Source organism: Scyliorhinus torazame, chromosome 12, assembly GCF_047496885.1.
Source record: "Scyliorhinus torazame isolate Kashiwa2021f chromosome 12, sScyTor2.1, whole genome shotgun sequence".
Taxonomy (NCBI): domain Eukaryota; kingdom Metazoa; phylum Chordata; class Chondrichthyes; order Carcharhiniformes; family Scyliorhinidae; genus Scyliorhinus; species Scyliorhinus torazame.
Window position 1 is genome coordinate 19,360,411 of NC_092718.1, and position 17,151 is coordinate 19,377,561.

Here is a 17,151-nt window from a genome sequence, read left to right on the forward strand (position 1 = left end):
AAAGTGGATAACTGATCCAATGCCACACCATGCCAGTGCGGCATCTAGACAAAGTGTTCACGTAGTATTGTAACATTTTTTCAATACTTAAAATTAATGCACGGCACATTCTAAAAAAAACAACCAGTTTCAGACAACTCCAATTTTGGACAGCCAGATTTGAGAAACTCTACCTCATACAAATTTAGAATGATAGTCAACATAATTCATGACAGGTTAGTAAAGTTTGTGGACAGAAATATTACAGGTTTCATTTCAAATGTTCAAGACATTCTACCAAGTAGTTTTTTTCACAATCTTTATCCAACGCTTTATGAGCTACTGTGCTTCCAACTCAATTTACTTCCAACTGCTCCACAACTTAATAAAAAACGAAAATCTATGTTAAAAACACTGCTCCTGGGATAACAACTATGATTTGAGTTCAACAGTGAGGATGTGCAATTTTAATATTGTTTCCTCGCGCACTGTGAAAAACACAGCTGTGGGATCATAGATCCAGACTTTACAAATTCTATCATAGGACACTCATGCCGGACGATTCGCTAATCCAAATTGTGCACATTCAAAATACAATTCTCCCAATACAATTCTCCCAATTTAATTAGATTTTGACAAACAATTCAAGCAAGCTTGAACTCACCCACTAAAATTCTTCAATGTTACGTACAATTGTCTTTTTCTGGCTGCACATCATGAAATAAGAGAAGAATTTGTTTTCCAAGTCATATGCCCATTTCAGATTGAGAGAGTTACGTGCTAAATTACTGGGACGGTATAAAAGAGTCCCTGCAAATTTAATCCTGTCAATTTATTTTACTTTTAAATTTAAAGTGCTCAATTCCTTTTTTTTCTCCCTCAATTAAGGGGCAATTTAGCGTGGTCAATCCACCTACCCTGCACATCTTTGGGTTGTGGGGGTGAGACCCACGCAGACATGGGGAGAAGGTGCCAGCTCAGACGGGCAGGGACCCGGGACCGGGATTGAACCCGGGTCCTCTGTGCTACTGTGTCGCTCCCTTGCTACCCATTTCAAAGCCATTCCACCTACTCCAGATAAAAATGTAACTATAGATGTACATTGTACAACTCATTTCTGTAAACTGCCAAGACATGGAACTTGGTTAAATGCTTGTGGAGTTTGTCTTGCAGCATCTGGAGAGGCCGGCCATTCATGCAAAGCAATGGGATTGGGAGCCTTGACAGAAAGCTAGAGTGACATGCACAGGACAGCATGATAGCACAGTGGGTAGTACGGTTGCTTCACACCTCCAGGGTCCCAGGTTTGATTCTCAGTTTGGGAATCCATTGTCTGTGTAGAGTCTGCACGTTCTCCCCGTGTTTCCTCCGGCTGCTCCGGTTTCTTCCCACAAGTCCCGAAAGACGTGCTGTTAGGTAATTTGGACATTCTGAATTCTCCCTCCGTGTACCCGAACAGGCGCCGGAATGCGGCGGCTAGGGGCTTTTCACAGTAACTTCATTGCAGTGTTAATGTAAGCCTATTTGTGACACTAATAAAGATTATTATTATAACAGGGCACTATATGAACCACAACCAGTTCCGTTTCCCTTTCTCACTCATGTCTGTCAATTGGTTAGTAAAAACAAGTCAAAGCACTGGTTAATTTGAAACCATCAAATAACGGCTTACGGACGATTTTGGAGGTTTTCTCGAAAGCTCTTGTTTGTGTGTGAAGCTTGCTTCGGGAAGGAAGTGAATGCTATGGTTACTGCATGCAAAAAAAAAAAGAGACTTTGGGGTTTTCCAATTTCCTTACAGAAATGTAATATATTTCAAGGTATTCATTCAACTTAAACCAGCCATGTATCAAATGCAGCAAGTCAGGCTGATATATTCCGGATGATTTTCTAGACATTTAACCTGAAACCTGGACTACAACCTTTAGTTACAAAGATGTGGAAATGCCGGCATTGGACTGGGGTAAGCACAGTAAGAAGTCTTACAACACCAGGTACAAGTCCAACAGGTTTGTTTCAAATCACTAGCTTTCGGAGCACTGCTCCTTCCTCAGGTGAATGAAGAGGTAAGTTCCAGAAACACAGATATAGACAAAGTCAAAGATGCAATACAATACTTTGAATGCGAGCATTTGCAGGTAATTAAGTCTTTACAGATCCAGAGAGATCGGTAATCCCAGGTTAAAGAGGTGTGAATTGTCTCAAGCCAGGACAGTTGGTAGGATTTTGCAAGCCCAGGCCAAATGGTGGGGGGTGAATGTAATGCGACATGAATCCAAGGTCCCGGTTGAGGCCGTACTCGTGTGTGGGGAACTTGGCTATAAATTCCTGCTTGGTGATTCTACGCTGTCACACGTCCTGAAGGCCACCTTGGAGAACGCTTACCCGAAAATCAGAGGTTGAATGTCCTCGACTGCTGAAGTGTTCCCCGACTGGAAGGGAACTTTCCTCCCTGGCGATTGTCGCGCGATGTCCGTTCATCCATTGTCGCAGCATCTGCATGGTCTTGCTAATGTACCACGTTTTGGGACATCCTTTCCTGCAGCTTATGAGGTAGACAACGTTGGCCGAATCGCACGAGTATGTACCGCGTACCTGGTGGGTGGTGTTCTCACGTGTAATGATGGTACCCATGTCGATTATCTGGCACGTCTTGCAGAGATTGCCATGGCAGGGTTGTGTGGTGTCGTGGTCGCTGTTCTGAAGGCTGGGTAGTTTGCTGCAAACAATGGTTTGTTTGAAGGCAAGTAGTTGGGGTATGGGGATGACCTTGGCAAGCTGTTTGTCTTCATCGATGATGTGTTGAAGGCTGCGAATAAGATGTCGTAGTTTCTCCGCTGCGGGGAAGTACTGGACGACGAAGGGTACTCTGTCGGTTGTGTCCCATGTTCGTCTTCTGTGGAGGTCGGTGCGGGTTTTTGCTGTGGCGCGTTCGATGAGTCGAGCGCCATATCCCATTCTTAAGAGGGATCTGTAGATGTCTGTTGCACTCCTCCTCGTCTGAGCAGATCTTAGTTACAAAGCTCGAGTACAAAAACAGAAGCATTCAGATGAAGGCTGTCTGCCTGAAAATATAACCCATCTTTTGTCTTTTCAGCGCCTCAGATCTGCTGAAAACTTCCTGCATTGTTTATATTGACTTCCAATACAGGGACACCTCCATTCACGCTAGGCGAAATAAAACAATGCATTGTACACCACTAGTTTCCAGTGTCAGCCGTGGCTTGGGTTGGAAGGGCTCTCATCGCCTAGACACATGGTTCCAGGTTCAAGACCGATGCCAGGGCTTGGGGATCAAGCTGACACTTCAGTGCGGTACAGAGGGAATGTCCAACGGTCCGTCTTTCGAAGCCCCATCTGCTTCCTCAGATGGATTAAAAAATGCCCCACAGTACTGTTTCAAAGAAGAGCAGAAAAACTATCCCCGCTGTCCTGAACAATATTGATCCCTCACTCAGCATCAGTAAAACAGATCATCACTGTGCTGTTTGTGGGAAGTTTGGCGGATACAAATTGGCTGCCATGTTTTATACATTACAACATAGGCTCCACCTCAGAAGTATTTCACTGGCTGGAAAGCATATCTGATGGCCGTGAAAGGCGTTACATAACACCAAATCCCACAAACTCCAGCTGTGCCACATGACCCCCATCAGCTCCACATCAGTAAAGGAAGGAAATTAATATTCAATCTCTTTGATATTCAAAGTAGCAACATCCATTGTAGAAATATCTCAATTACAGAGAAGGTTAGCACCTCAGATTTAATCTTCCTCGGAAATGAAGTGCAGCTATGCACCTCCTCTCCAAAAACCAACTATTTGTGAGTATTTCTGCTGTTTGTTCAGTTAATAAATGCATCAGTATGGTGCCAAGCTTTACAAATAAGGAAGAAATTAAGTGATGACGGGCAACAGGGCAGTCTAGATGCCTGGACTAAGTATAGGAAGAAATCCACGCACTGTTGTTGTTCTTGATCAGAAACTAGAATTATTTTGGTACTGATACTACCACTGGGTCAATCGAACACTTCATTTCCTCCCTGTGCTAGTTAATCCACTCATCATTTAAAACATACATATGTTTAGCACAGCGGGCTAAACCGCTGGCTTATAAAGCAGAACAAGGCCAGCAGCGTGGGTTCAATTCCTGTCCCGGCCTCCCCGATCAGGTGCTGGAATGTGGTGACGTGGGGCTTTTAAGGGGCAGCACGGTAGCATTGTGGTTAGCACAATTGCTGCACAGCTCCAGGGTCCCAGGTTCGATTCTGGCTTGGGTCACTGTGCGGAGTCTGCACACCCTCCCCGTGTGTGCGTGGGTTTCCTCCGGGTGCTCCGGTTTCATCCCACAGTCCAAAGATGTGCAGATTAGGTGGATTGGCCATGATAAATTGCCCTTAGTGTCCAAAATTGCCCCTAGTGTTGGTTGAGTGGGGTTACTAGGTTATGGGGATAGGGTGGCGGTGTTGACCTTGGGTAGGGTGCTCTTTCCAAGAGCCGGTGCAGACTCGATGGGCCGAATGGCCTCCTTCCGCACTGTAAATTCTATGAAAATGAAAATTCTATGAAATCTACACATGATAAAGTGAACTCCCTGGGATCAGGGAAAATACCAGTGAAATATTGCCAGTTAATATATGAGCACACGATGCCCACACACTCTTTTGCCCTACATCAATACTGTGGAAGGCAAATGCAAAAGGACAAGTTGGAACAAAGAACAAAGAACAAAGAAATGCACAGCACAGGAACAGGCCCTTCGGCCCTCCAAGCCCGTGCCGACCATGCTGCCCGACTAAACTACAATCTTCTACACTTCCTGGGTCCGTATCCCTCTATTCCCATCCTATTCATGTATTTGTCAAGATGCCCCTTAAATGTCACTATCGTCCCTGCTTCCACCACCTCCTCCGGTAGCGAGTTCCAGGCACCCACTACCCTCTGCGTAAAAAACTTGCCTCGTACATCTACTCTAAACCTTGCCCCTCTCACCTTAAACCTATGCCCCCTAGTAATTGACCCCTCTACCCTGGGGAAAAGCCTCTGACTATCCACTCTGTCTATGCCCCTCATAATTTTGTATACCTCTATCAGGTCTCCCCTCAACCTCCTTCGTTCCAGTGAGAACAAACCGAGTTTATTCAACCGCTCCTCATAGCTAATGCCCTCCATACCAGGCAACATTCTGGTAAATCTCTTCTGCACCCTCTCTAAAGCCTCCACATCCTTCTGGTAGTGTGGCGACCAGAATTGAACACTATACTCCAAGTGTGGCCTAACTAAGGTTCTATACAGCTTAGTTAGGCCACACTTGGAGTTTCTGGTAAGCTCATTCAACAGCTGAAAGCTTTGTGCATTCACAAGGTTAGAGTTGATAGCTCACTCTCCAGTGCAATTTCCAAATGACTCAGAGTTTAACACAGCAAAAATTAGATTTGGATCCTCTGGTTCCATGTGGGACGACAGGCAGCAAACATTAGGGAGAATGGGAAATAGAGGAAGGCTGAGAAAATTTGAATGCGTGCATTGCGGACCTTCTGGAATTTAAGCTGTAGTTGATTACAAGGAAAATGTTGATCTGAATGTATGAAATAAATGTGATTCCTCAGTAATTAATTGAAGCTTAGACTGCAAGGAATGATCGTGAGCTAAATTTGATCCATCAACATGGATTCAGTGATTGCAAAGTTTTATTTGCAGGATACACAATATAATATTCAATTGAGGAAGGATGAGGGGGTTGGGGGGGGGGGGGGGGGGGAAACAGAAGATAAGGGGGGGGAAACAGAAGATAAGGAGGGAAAGGGGAGATGGTGGTGTAGTGGTATTGTTGCTGGACTAGTAATCCAGAGGCACAGGATAATCCCCTGGGAACCCAGGTTCAAATCCCACCACCCCAGATGGAATTTAAACACAAAAGAACAATTGAAATTAAAAGTTTAATGATAACCCATGAAACCAATCATCATGAAAATCCAGCTGGTTCACCAATGTGTTTCAGGGAAGGAAACTGGTCATCCTTCCCTGGCCTAAATGCAACTCCAAACTCACAGCAATGTTGACTCTTAAATGGCAAGCTACTCAGTTGTATTCAACCACTACAGAGAAAACACAAAGGAACGAAACCCGACAGGTCACCCGGCATCAACCTCGGCACCAGAAACGACAACGGCAAACCCTGCACCTGGGGCTTGTGGAATTTAAATGCAATCGAACATTTGGAATTTAAAGGGGAACACTTGCAGATAATGTCTGACTCTCACCAGCAGGATAGACCCAGCAGAGGTGGTGGCAGCACAGTGGTATAAAGTCAGGAGGGTGTCCTACGAGTCCTCAGCATCGACTTTGGACTCCATGAAGTCCCACGGCACCCATGTCCAACATGGACAAGGAAACCTACAACTGACTACAACATACATCCTACTGATTACAACGTTCTGTCCCCCTCAGCTGATGAACCACATTGAACACCACTTGGACAAACATCGGATGTGGCAAGGGCAGAGAATGCACCCTGGGTGGGAGATTTCAATGTCCCATCACAAGAAAGGTGGTTTGGTAGTACCACCACAGACTACGCTAGCCGAGTCCTAAAGGATAGACAGAACTAAGCGATCCGACAGCAAATGGATCGTATCTAAGCTCAGCAGGTCTGACGGTATCTGTGCAGAGAGAACCCGAGTCTTCTTCAGAGTTCAGACTCAACACGTTAACTCGGTTTCTCTCTCCACAGATGCTACCAGATCTGCTGAGTTTTTCCAGCATTCTCTGCTCTTATTTCAGATTTCCAGCATCCACTTTTATTATAATAGTAATTAACCACTTTCTTCCTCGAGATGCCTAGTGTCAATGTAAAACACTGCCAGGTCAGGTATGACAACGGTAAAATGCACAAAGTTTCCTCTACTCGGCCCTGATAATGCGTCTCCTCCCCTGAATGCAGAAGAGTGCACACTATGACACCAGGAGGGCAACATCCTACTTCCAGGCTTGTAAGAACCATAGACTTCCTGTGATGCAGAAGGAGGCACCTATCTAGTCCCACTCCCTCATCTATAGCCATAACCCCACCTCTCCTGCATATCTTTGGACACTAAGAGGCAATTTAGCAGGGCCAAACCATCTCCCCTGCACATCTTTGGACTGTGGGAGGAACTCAGAGCAATCGAAGGATACGAACCAAGTAAGGACAGAAGATTTTTTTTTTTTTAAAGTTAGGGCATCATGATCGGCACAGGCTTGGAGGGCCGAAGGGCCTGTTCCTGTGCTGTACCCATTAGAAACTCACGCAGACACGGGGAGAAGTATAAACTCCACACGGTCACCCAAGGCCAGAATTGAACTCCGGGTCCCTGGCGTTGTGAGGCAGCAGTGCTAGCCACTGTGGCACCGTGCCGCTTCTAGTGGTCTTTGTCAGCCAAGAATGCTAATTTAATATTAAAATCAGAGGCAGCAGGGCAGCATGGTGGCGCAGTGACTTAACACTGCTGCCTCACGGCGCCGAGGTCCCAGGTTTGATCCCGGCTCTGGGTCACTGTCCGTGTGGAGTTTGCACATTCTCCCCGTGTCTGCGTGGGTTTCGCCCCCACAACCCAAAGACATGCATGTAGATTTATATATTTTTTAAAAATCAGAGGCAGCTCTACGCTCTGGGTTTGAACCCACTTTATGCTCAGCTGAAAACATCCAAACCTATTTTAGTTAAGACCCTGAAGTTAGCACAGACTTTTCCTTCTTTACCCTGGGCCAGGATTGAAGCCTCGTTCCATCGAAAAACAGCTTCCAAATCCTCTACGCCACCCGAATTTGCAGGGTATCTTCTTTGCCCACTAGTTATTTCTCAAATCCCAGTGTCACCCAGTAAAAGAAGAACTGGATGATATTCTTGCTGATCCCAAACTATTGAACTTATCAATAGCTTCACAGCTCTGAAGTGCAGTGAAGTACATTCCCTTTAAAAAGATTACAGAACAGTGAAGTACATAGTCTTTAAAAATATTATCATTACTTACATACAGTGGAGCGTGGTTTGGTGTAAGTTTCATGACACAGGATGCTGTAAGTAAGAATAGAGAGAAAGAAAATAAATTCACGGAAAGTCATTTGTTAAACCATAAAAGTCATTTAGTAACATATTCACAGCCATAAACCACCACTTCAAACAGGGGCAGAAATTTAATCTTACTTTGTTACATTGAAAGTACAATTATTTTACCATGTAACTTGTATCAAGTATTCTTCATTGACTTTCAATACAACAGCATGAAGAAAGCCTCCACACACCATACCAAATATCGCTGATATCCTTTAATGTCTAAAGGCAGTTAGTAAATACACTGAATAGCAGGCGACTAAACCGGTAGCTAGCAGGTACAAATCCCAGCTTTTTGCAGAGTTAATTGATCTCACCCTGGCAGTGCTAAAATTGGCCAAAGCGATCGACGGGCAAGGATGGGATAAGCAAATGCGCATACACAATTTTTTTTAAAAAAATATGTTTTATTGAAATTTTTTTCCCAAACAACAATTTTTCCCCTCTTACAAAGCAAACGCAACAATAACAATACAGAAATTTTTAACAATACACAAGTAGCAAAACCCCTTTATCTTTGACCTAAACTAAACTAACCCCCCCCCCCCCCCCCCCCCCCGGGTTGCTGCTGCTGGTCATCTGTCTTCCCTCTAACGTTCCCCTAGGTAGTCGAGAAATGGCTGCCACCGCCTGGTGAACCCTTGAGCCGATCCTCTCAGGGCAAACTTTATCTGCTCCAGTTTAATGAACCCCGCCATATCATTTACCCAGGCCTCCAGTCCGGGGGGTTTCGCCTCCTTCCACATGAGTAGGATCCTGCGCCGGGCTACTAGGGACACAAAGGCCACAACGTTGGCCTCTTTCGCCTCCTGCACTCCCGGCTCTTCCGCAACTCCAAATAGAGCTAACCCCCAGCCTGGTTTGACCCGGGCCTTCACCACCTGCGAAATCACTCCCGTCACTCCCTTCCAATACCCGTCCAGTGCCGGGCACGCCCAAAACATAATGTGCGTGGTTTGCCGGGCTCCCGCCACACCTCCCACATTTGTCCTCCACTCCAAAGAACCTGCTCAATCTTGCTCCCGTTATGTGTGCTCTATGTAGCACCTTAAATTGAATCAGGCTAAGCCTGGCGCATGAGGAAGAGGTGCATACACAATTGATCAACCTTTGCTGAAATATTCCCCCAAACCAACCTGGCTATAACCTTCCTTCGTTGTAAAAGAAAATTGCAGGGTATAATCTTAACAATCTTTGTTATTGTCACAAGTAGGCTGACATTAACACTGCAATGAAGTTACTGTGAAAATCCCCTAGTCGCCACACTCCAGCGCCTGTTCGGGTACACAGAGGGAGAATTCAGAATGTCCAATTCACCTAACAAGCACGTCTTTCAGGACATGTGGGAGGGAGACGGAGGAAGCCCACGCAGACACGGGGAGAATGTGCAGACTCCGCACAGACAATGACCCAAGCAGGAATTCAACCCGTGACCCCAGTGCGGTGAAGCAACAGTGCTAACCACTGTGCTACCGTAGGGTGGAGAGGAAAAATGAAAGGAAGGGAATCGAAGAGTGGGTAGCGAGCCATGGGAGAGTTAGGAGGGGTGACCGAAAGCTTGCTTAATAAATGGGTTTTGAGAAGGGTGCAAGAGCTGATTATAAAGGGTCGGAGGAGTCAAATCATTATCATGTAAAGGAGTCATTGTCCTTGCACTGTTGTCTTCTGTCACAGGGTTGAAAGGGGACATCCTGCTGTTCCCAATCAAATAACATTCTGACACACACTGGGCAAGTTGCCCAGGAAGGCAGCTGGAGCCTATGAAACCCCAACCCGAGTTAAGATCGTTCAGGAGAGAATAGAAATAGTAGCTTGGTAGTAAAGAACCGGAGTATTGCTGAAAAAAAAAGTAATTTTAACATAGAACATACAATGCAGGAGGCCATTTGGCCCATTGAGTCTGCACCGACCCACTTAAGCCCTCACTTCCACCCTATTCCCGTAACCCAACAACCCCATCTAGCGTTTTTGGTCACTAAGAGCAATTTATCATGGCCAATCCACCTAACCTATACGTCTTTGGGCTGTGGGAGGAAACCGGAGCATCCGGAGGAAACCCACGCAGACACGGGGATAACGTGCAGACTCCGCACAGACAGTGACCCAGTGGGGAATTGAACCTGGGACTCTGGCGCTGTGAAGACACAGTGCTATCCACTTGTGCTACCGTGCTGCCCAAAGCATTTGTCAAAGCATTTTGTCTCGCACTCATCAGGACAATCACAAAAATACCGATGTTAGGGGAAACAACAACTTTATACCACGCGAGATGATCGCAGAATGGTTGGCAAGTGCACTCTTACTGATAACGGCATTGCCATGGAGAATGCACGAGTTGTTGGTGATTGACCGTTAACTGCCAAGCATTGTTTAATTTAAACTAGGCAGTTTGACTCTGATTGGTCAAGACACTGCCCTGTGGAATGAACCAGCAAATGACTGTCACTTGCATTGTTTAGCGGAAACAGACACAATCTGTGTATATGTTCTTTCTGCCTGCAAAGAACAGGACCCTGTGTATCCACGTATGTAGCTTCCAGTACACACAAATGCGAGCCTGACTGATCTTAAGTTGGTCATTTGCATCATTTTTAGCACACAGAGCGTTATTTGGCAAAGGTTGTCCAATCGAATGTTGGAGAGTATGTCTTGCGCTTTTCAGAGAACAGAAAATTGGGCAGAGTGGAGCGGAATATCGAATCTGTACAGTCACGTTAGAATGAGCATTTTCTCCTTTTTCCTCAGCCCAATCTACATTGGCCCATTTCTTCCTGTCATACTCAGTCTGCCCTTTAAAATATAAACATACACGGAGCCTCCTTCTGCAAAATGTTGTTGCCTTCTCCGACAGCAGCTGGCCTTGTAACTGGATGAAATATGCAAGGTCAGGACTTCTTTATGAGCCACCCTCTCATTTCCTTCGCTGGACAGAATTGTTAGCTAATGATAGAGTTCAAATAACAAACGGCCTTTTGACTCATATATGGGGGCTGTCCCTCTGATATAGAAGAGCCTATCAATGTCAATTCCCGTGCTGTGCATGAAGCTACTGACATATGCATTACTTCAAGTCAAGTAACAACAGAGGGAGAAGAAAATACATCAAAATTAGGGGAAAGCAATTTCAAGTGATCTTTAAATAATGCCTAAAAGGTGATTAATGATTGCAACGAGCTACCAGGCAAGCAAATAACATCATAGGAACCCACACAGACATGGGGAGAACGTACAAACTCCACACAGTCACCCAAGGCCGGAATCGAACCCTGTGAGGCAGCAGAGCTAACCACCATGTCCCCCCTCTAATCAAAGGTACTAAGTTCAAAATTTGGTTGCGTGGTAGGGCAAACAGGCTGGAGCACTGAAGGACTGAGTTTCAAATGTTCTTGACTTCTGTTGATGTTCTAATTCCAGATTCCAGAATGACTTTGCTTTTTCTGTTTTAAATAAAGCAGCTAAATAGTTACCCCTCATCCTCAGTGCCCGGGGCAGAAAGCCTATTGTCAAACTATGTCATTTAGATTTTCCTTCCGTTTCAACGTTTATTGTAAATAAAAAGGGTCTGATGGTTATTTTCCAAACTCCATCGAGTGACATTTAGGTAACAGTCACGTGGAGCACGCACACGCAGGCAAATTGCTGAATCAATGGTAGGAAAAATGAGAGGCGAGGCAATATAAAACAATGGATACAATTCTAAAGCGTGTGCAGGAGCAGAGGGACATGAGGGTACGTGCACAAACCGTGAAAGGTGGCAGGACAGGTTGAGAAAGCATTTGGGCGGCACAGTAGCACAGTGGTTAGCACTGTTGCCTCACAGCGCCAGGGCCCCAGGTTCGATTCCCGCTTGGGTCACCGTCTGTGCGCCAGGCGTGGGTTCCCTCCCGGTGCTCTGGTTTCCTCCCACAAGTCCCGAAAGACGTGCTTGTTAGGCGAATTGGACATTCTGAATTCTCCCTCCGTGTACCCGAACAGACGCTGGAATGTGGCGACTAGGGGATTTTCACAGTAACTTCATTGCAGTGTTAATGCAAGCCTACTTGCGAGAATGATAAAGATTATTACGATTATTAAAGTGGACAGGATCCTGGGCATTACAAATAGAAACAAAGATAGGAAAAGCAAGGACATCGTGGTGAATAAAATCGAATCACTGCGGATGTTGGAGAGCTGAGACAGAAACAGAAAATTCTGGATAAACTCCGCAGTCTGGCAGCCACGGAGGAGAGAGAAACAGAGTTAATGTTTCGAGTCCACTATGACTCTTCATTCCATCTGGAAATACTAAACGTCATTGCTTCATAGACTTTGGTCTAAATTGTCTGCTGTCGTCAGTGCCGAAGTAACACTGGTACAGACAGGCTTTGGCAATTACAGTTGTTCAACAATTCGGATAGAAATAAAGTTGGTTACTTTCAACCTTAATCAGCTTACTAAAACATCAGGCACTACCAGGAGGCGACATGGCCTAAACTTTCCCCAGTAAAATCTCAGTATAAATTTTCCGAAAATAGTTGCACTGTATTTGAGATGCATGAAGACGCTGCAGGGGAGCAGTACGCACTACCACACGGAGTGGTCGGGGTAAATGGCATTTAGGATCAAACACACTAGAGGGGAAGGAACAGAAGGTTCTGCAATAAGGATGAGTTTTAACAAAAGTGAGAGGAGGCATGTGTGGAGCTGAAACACCAGTACGAACATTTTGGGAACAACAGATCGCTTGTGCTATAGCAAATAAAAAAAATTGCTCCCAATAGGCAAAGGAAAATGCTTCCTGTATCTTCCACACACATGCCTAATTTCAAGTTTTCCTGTGCAGGGACTTCCATGCAGGTGAGCGGTCGCACACAAGGTGGCTCCCATCTGGGGACATGGTTTTTGGCCCTTTTTGGCCAGTTAACGAGCACAGTTTTGGGAAGAAAGACAAAGTAATTGAAGTTCGTTGGTTACACCTCTGGGAGGGATGTCTAGAGGATACAACACGAGGCAGAAGTAGAATAAAGGCCCCTCATCGGATTCATAAATCCCTCGTGGCACAGTGGAAGAGAAAATGGCACCACCGTCTGTGTCATCCATGTCCTCCCAATGGACAACAGCAGTGGAACTCCTTCCAGAGGAATTTCAGAAGCAAAGGCTGGCGATATTGGAGGACCTCTCCAAAGCAATTGAAATGGTGTGACTTTGGATAGGGTGGAGCAGCGGTTGAAATCGCTGAGGTAGACAACGCTGCAGGAAAGGATGTCCCGAGGCGTGGTATATAGGCGAAACCATGCAGACGTTGAGACAACGGATGAACGGACATCGCATGACAATCACCAGGCAGGAATGTTCCCTTCCAATGGGGGAGTACGTCAGCAGTCAAGGGTATTCAGCCTCTGATCTTTGGTTAAGCGTTCCCCAAGGCGGCCTTCAGGATGCGCGACAACGCAGAATCGCTGAGCAGAAACTGATAGCCAAGTTCCGCACGCACGAGTACAGCCTCAACCGAGACCTTAGATTCATGTCTCATTACATTCACCCCCCCACCACCTAGCCTTGCCTTGCAAAATCCTGCCAACTCTCCTGATTGGAGATAATTCATACCCCTTTAACCTGTGATTATCCCGCTCTCCAGTCGCACTGTCTGGACCTGTAAAGACTTAATTACCTACAAATACGCGCATTCAAAATATCATCATGCATCATTGAATTGGTCTATAAATATGTTTCTGGAACCCAACTCTTCACTCACCTGAGGAAGGAGCTGCGCTCCGAAAGCTAGTGATTCCAAACAAACCTGTTGGAATTTAACCTGGTGTTGAAAGACTTCTTACTGTGCCCCCGCCCCCCCGGTCCAGCACTGCCGTCTCCACATCATGATAATACTACACAACCCTGCCTCTCATTTGAGGTGTGGTGATCCTCAGGTTAAATGATCACCAGTCAGCTCTCAAAAGTACAAGGAGCAGCTTATGGGCCTCTGGGATTGTGGCAACATTTATATTCTTGCGTTAGTCGTATTGCGGGATGCATTTTTGCAGTGTTGTGAAATGGATAAAATACCAGTGTATATTTGCAGCATGGAAATCCACCTCGGATCGGTGAAGCCACAAAATTCTGGGGCTACCCTGAAATCACTTCAGTTGCTATGCACCAACAAAAAAGGGACACCATTTGCAACAATAACCACTGGCCCTCCCCCACCCACCCTGCACCACCAATAATTCATCAGCATTTACAGCAGAACGTTCCCTCCACACAGGTCTTAGAAGATCATAGCTTGAAAGCAGATACTGGGGTCAAACCCCTAGAGTCGCCCTGCAATTTGAACTAGCACCCGAATGACAGCAATAGAACCACTTACGCCATTTGTTAAGATACTGGCTTCATCTCCATCAAGAAGAACACGAGCAAGTTTGTCAATGACTAATGAGATGGAATGGGTATTAATTCTAAAATCCAACTGGGTTTTACACTGCATCAGCAATGTGCATTTGTTACATCATATTCCTCTTTCGAGCTATTGGCAGGGCACTCAATTTCCATTTACTGAGCAAGCACAAAGGATGTCCAGATCAATAAACAATAACCCTAAAGCTTTTCTAATATCCCTATTCCCGTCACCATCACTCTATTCAAGATGTGGCTTATATTAAATAATAGGCTGTGACAGTTCCTTAACCAAGCACACACACACACACACACACACACACACACAGTCATGAAGTTGTTGTTTGCCACTGTTTCCCCCTCCTCCTAAAGACTTGGATACTTGCGAAAAAGCATCACTTCAAAATCACACCCAAGTGGCTGTTCTCCCCAGGCACCGTATATTTGCAGGTCATCGGACAATGGGGTAACGGGGTGATGGTAGCCAAGTCCAGTTGTGTTTCCATTATCCTCAAAACAAATTCCAGAAGTTGCATTGGAGAGAAATCAGGACCAGAAATTGGTCAATTATTGTCCCCTCCCTACCTTAAGACCAAGGCTAGATGGAGTAACCCGATTGTAACTCTGAATAAGTTGAGCAATAATGTTACACTCAGCATCGCACGATAAAAAGCTCTGCTCTGTAATAAGGGGGTAGTGTACATTTAGATAGTGGTTGGATTGCAGTTTTGGAAAAGTTAAATAAAACAGCGATCATCAATGGGGAGGAACATGTAATATTTTTAAAATTCATTTATGGGAGGTGGGCGTCGCTGGCTAGACCAGCACTTAAGTGCCCCCCCCCCCCCCCCCCCCCGAGAATTGACCTCAAAAAGGTGGTAGTGAGCTGCCTTCTTGAGCCACTGCAGTCCATGTGGTCTAGCAACATCAGTGCTGTTAGGGAGGGAGTTCCGGGATTTTGATCCAACCACAGTGAAGTAACGGTGATGTATTTCCAAGTCAGGATGAGGGGAACTTCCAGGTGGTGGTGTTCCCATGCGTCTGCAATCCTGGTCTCTCTAGATGGGAGTGGTCTCTAGATGGCAGTGGTCATGGATTTGGCATGTCCCGAAGAACCCTTGATGAGTTCCTGCGGGGCATCTTGTAGATGGTACCCATGGCTGCCTCTCTTTGCCAGTGGTGGACAGAGCGAATGTTTGTGGAAGAGGTGCCAATCAAGTGGGCTACTTTGTCTTGGATGGTTGCAGGCAAAAGGAGAGTATTCCATCACACTCCTGATTTATGCCTTGTAGATGGTCGACAGATTGAGAGTCGGGGGCGAGTTACTTGCCACAGGATTCAGAGATTCTGAGACATGTTCTTGTAGCCGTGCGCAATCACAAGCAAGACCAGGACTTTGCACGTTTCCCCAATTCGAGACGAACAGCAGTCAGAGACCAGAAACAATCGCCAAGAGCTTTGCCATGGATCAGCCTAGAGATTAGTTCAGCTTCAAAAGAACGACCGATAACGAACTGTAGAGTTGCAGGCTTCATAACCACAACTCTGAAACCACAAATGCTGTTTAATGGAGTTCTGTTTAGAGAGTGGAGAAGCGAGGTGAAACCCGGTTTAGGATCCACCTTCCCACCCTGGTGTAGCTAACTCTGCCTGAAACATAGAGGAGCAAAGGCAAAGAGCGTGAAATTCCGGTCTTTGAATTGTTGGTGCCGAGCTGAAGTGAAGTGAAGGCCCATTTAAAAGAACACTTGCTGCACAAAATGGTGGTGCCCTGCTGAATGGACGATGCCTGGTTTTTACTGGTTCCTGGACACTTGGCAACATGTGGTCCCAGGACCCCCGGCTGTGACGCAGAACATGCTCGGAACTTTCGCTCTTACAGATTTGCTTTATCAGGCTCTTGAGTATTAAATAGTTGGCAATCTCCCACACACCAAGCGTTGCACAATCGAATCTTCTTCTTCCCAAAAATAACAAGTTCGGGAGAGACAAAATGCACCATTACACTGCTGGATCATTCTCACAAGCCAACTGGAAATCAACACTTCACTGAAAAGCTCAAACATTCGCGTTCAAAACCCATTCAGCAGTATTGGAAACCTGGTCCAAAAGAAATAAAAAGGGGGAACCACTTCTCAATTTTATTACTACTGGTTTGGTTGCCATGGCAACAATTAAAGCTGCCAGTTGTTAAGAGCTCTGGCTTGCATTAAACAAAGGCTTGTAAGTCCCATTTTCCTGGGTTGGGTTTCATGGAGCCGACATCTTGAAACCAAAAATGGTCCCCACTATAAAAATAGATCCGTACTGCATTCTTTTGCCTTAATGCATGCCCCCAAAGTGCCCTGCGCAGACATGAAAGTCTGAGTGTATCCCTATGATATCCGCTCTTATATCTGGGCTGACCAAGAATTTCATTAAGCAGGGTTGCTTATTTAAAACAGTCGCACATTTGCAACTTGAAGCAACATAAAAGCCTGGTCTAAGAATCTTGAAAGAATTACTTGAAGCCTACTACTAAAAGCAGCAGTGAGCAAAGAATGGCTTTTTAAACTGGGCTTATTTCACCTCTGATAAAATGAACACTGTACACAGTAAACACCACACAACTGAAGTACATGCAGAAGTACAAGATGATTATCTCCCAATTTGCAAAAACCATGATTGAACAGGCACGTTGCACAGGTCTTACCTCAAACATCCACAGCA

The 17,151-nt window shown here is 45.6% G+C and overlaps 1 protein-coding gene across 1 annotated transcript in view; it reads right to left on the reverse strand.

The window, feature by feature from the left end:
* LOC140387413 (A-kinase anchor protein 13-like) overlaps positions 1-17,151 on the reverse strand; it is a 478,070-nt gene that overhangs the window by 403,252 nt on the left and 57,667 nt on the right. The window contains 1 exon segment of the mRNA XM_072470498.1: positions 7,991-8,034. Coding sequence (XP_072326599.1) covers positions 7,991-8,034 — 44 coding nt within the window.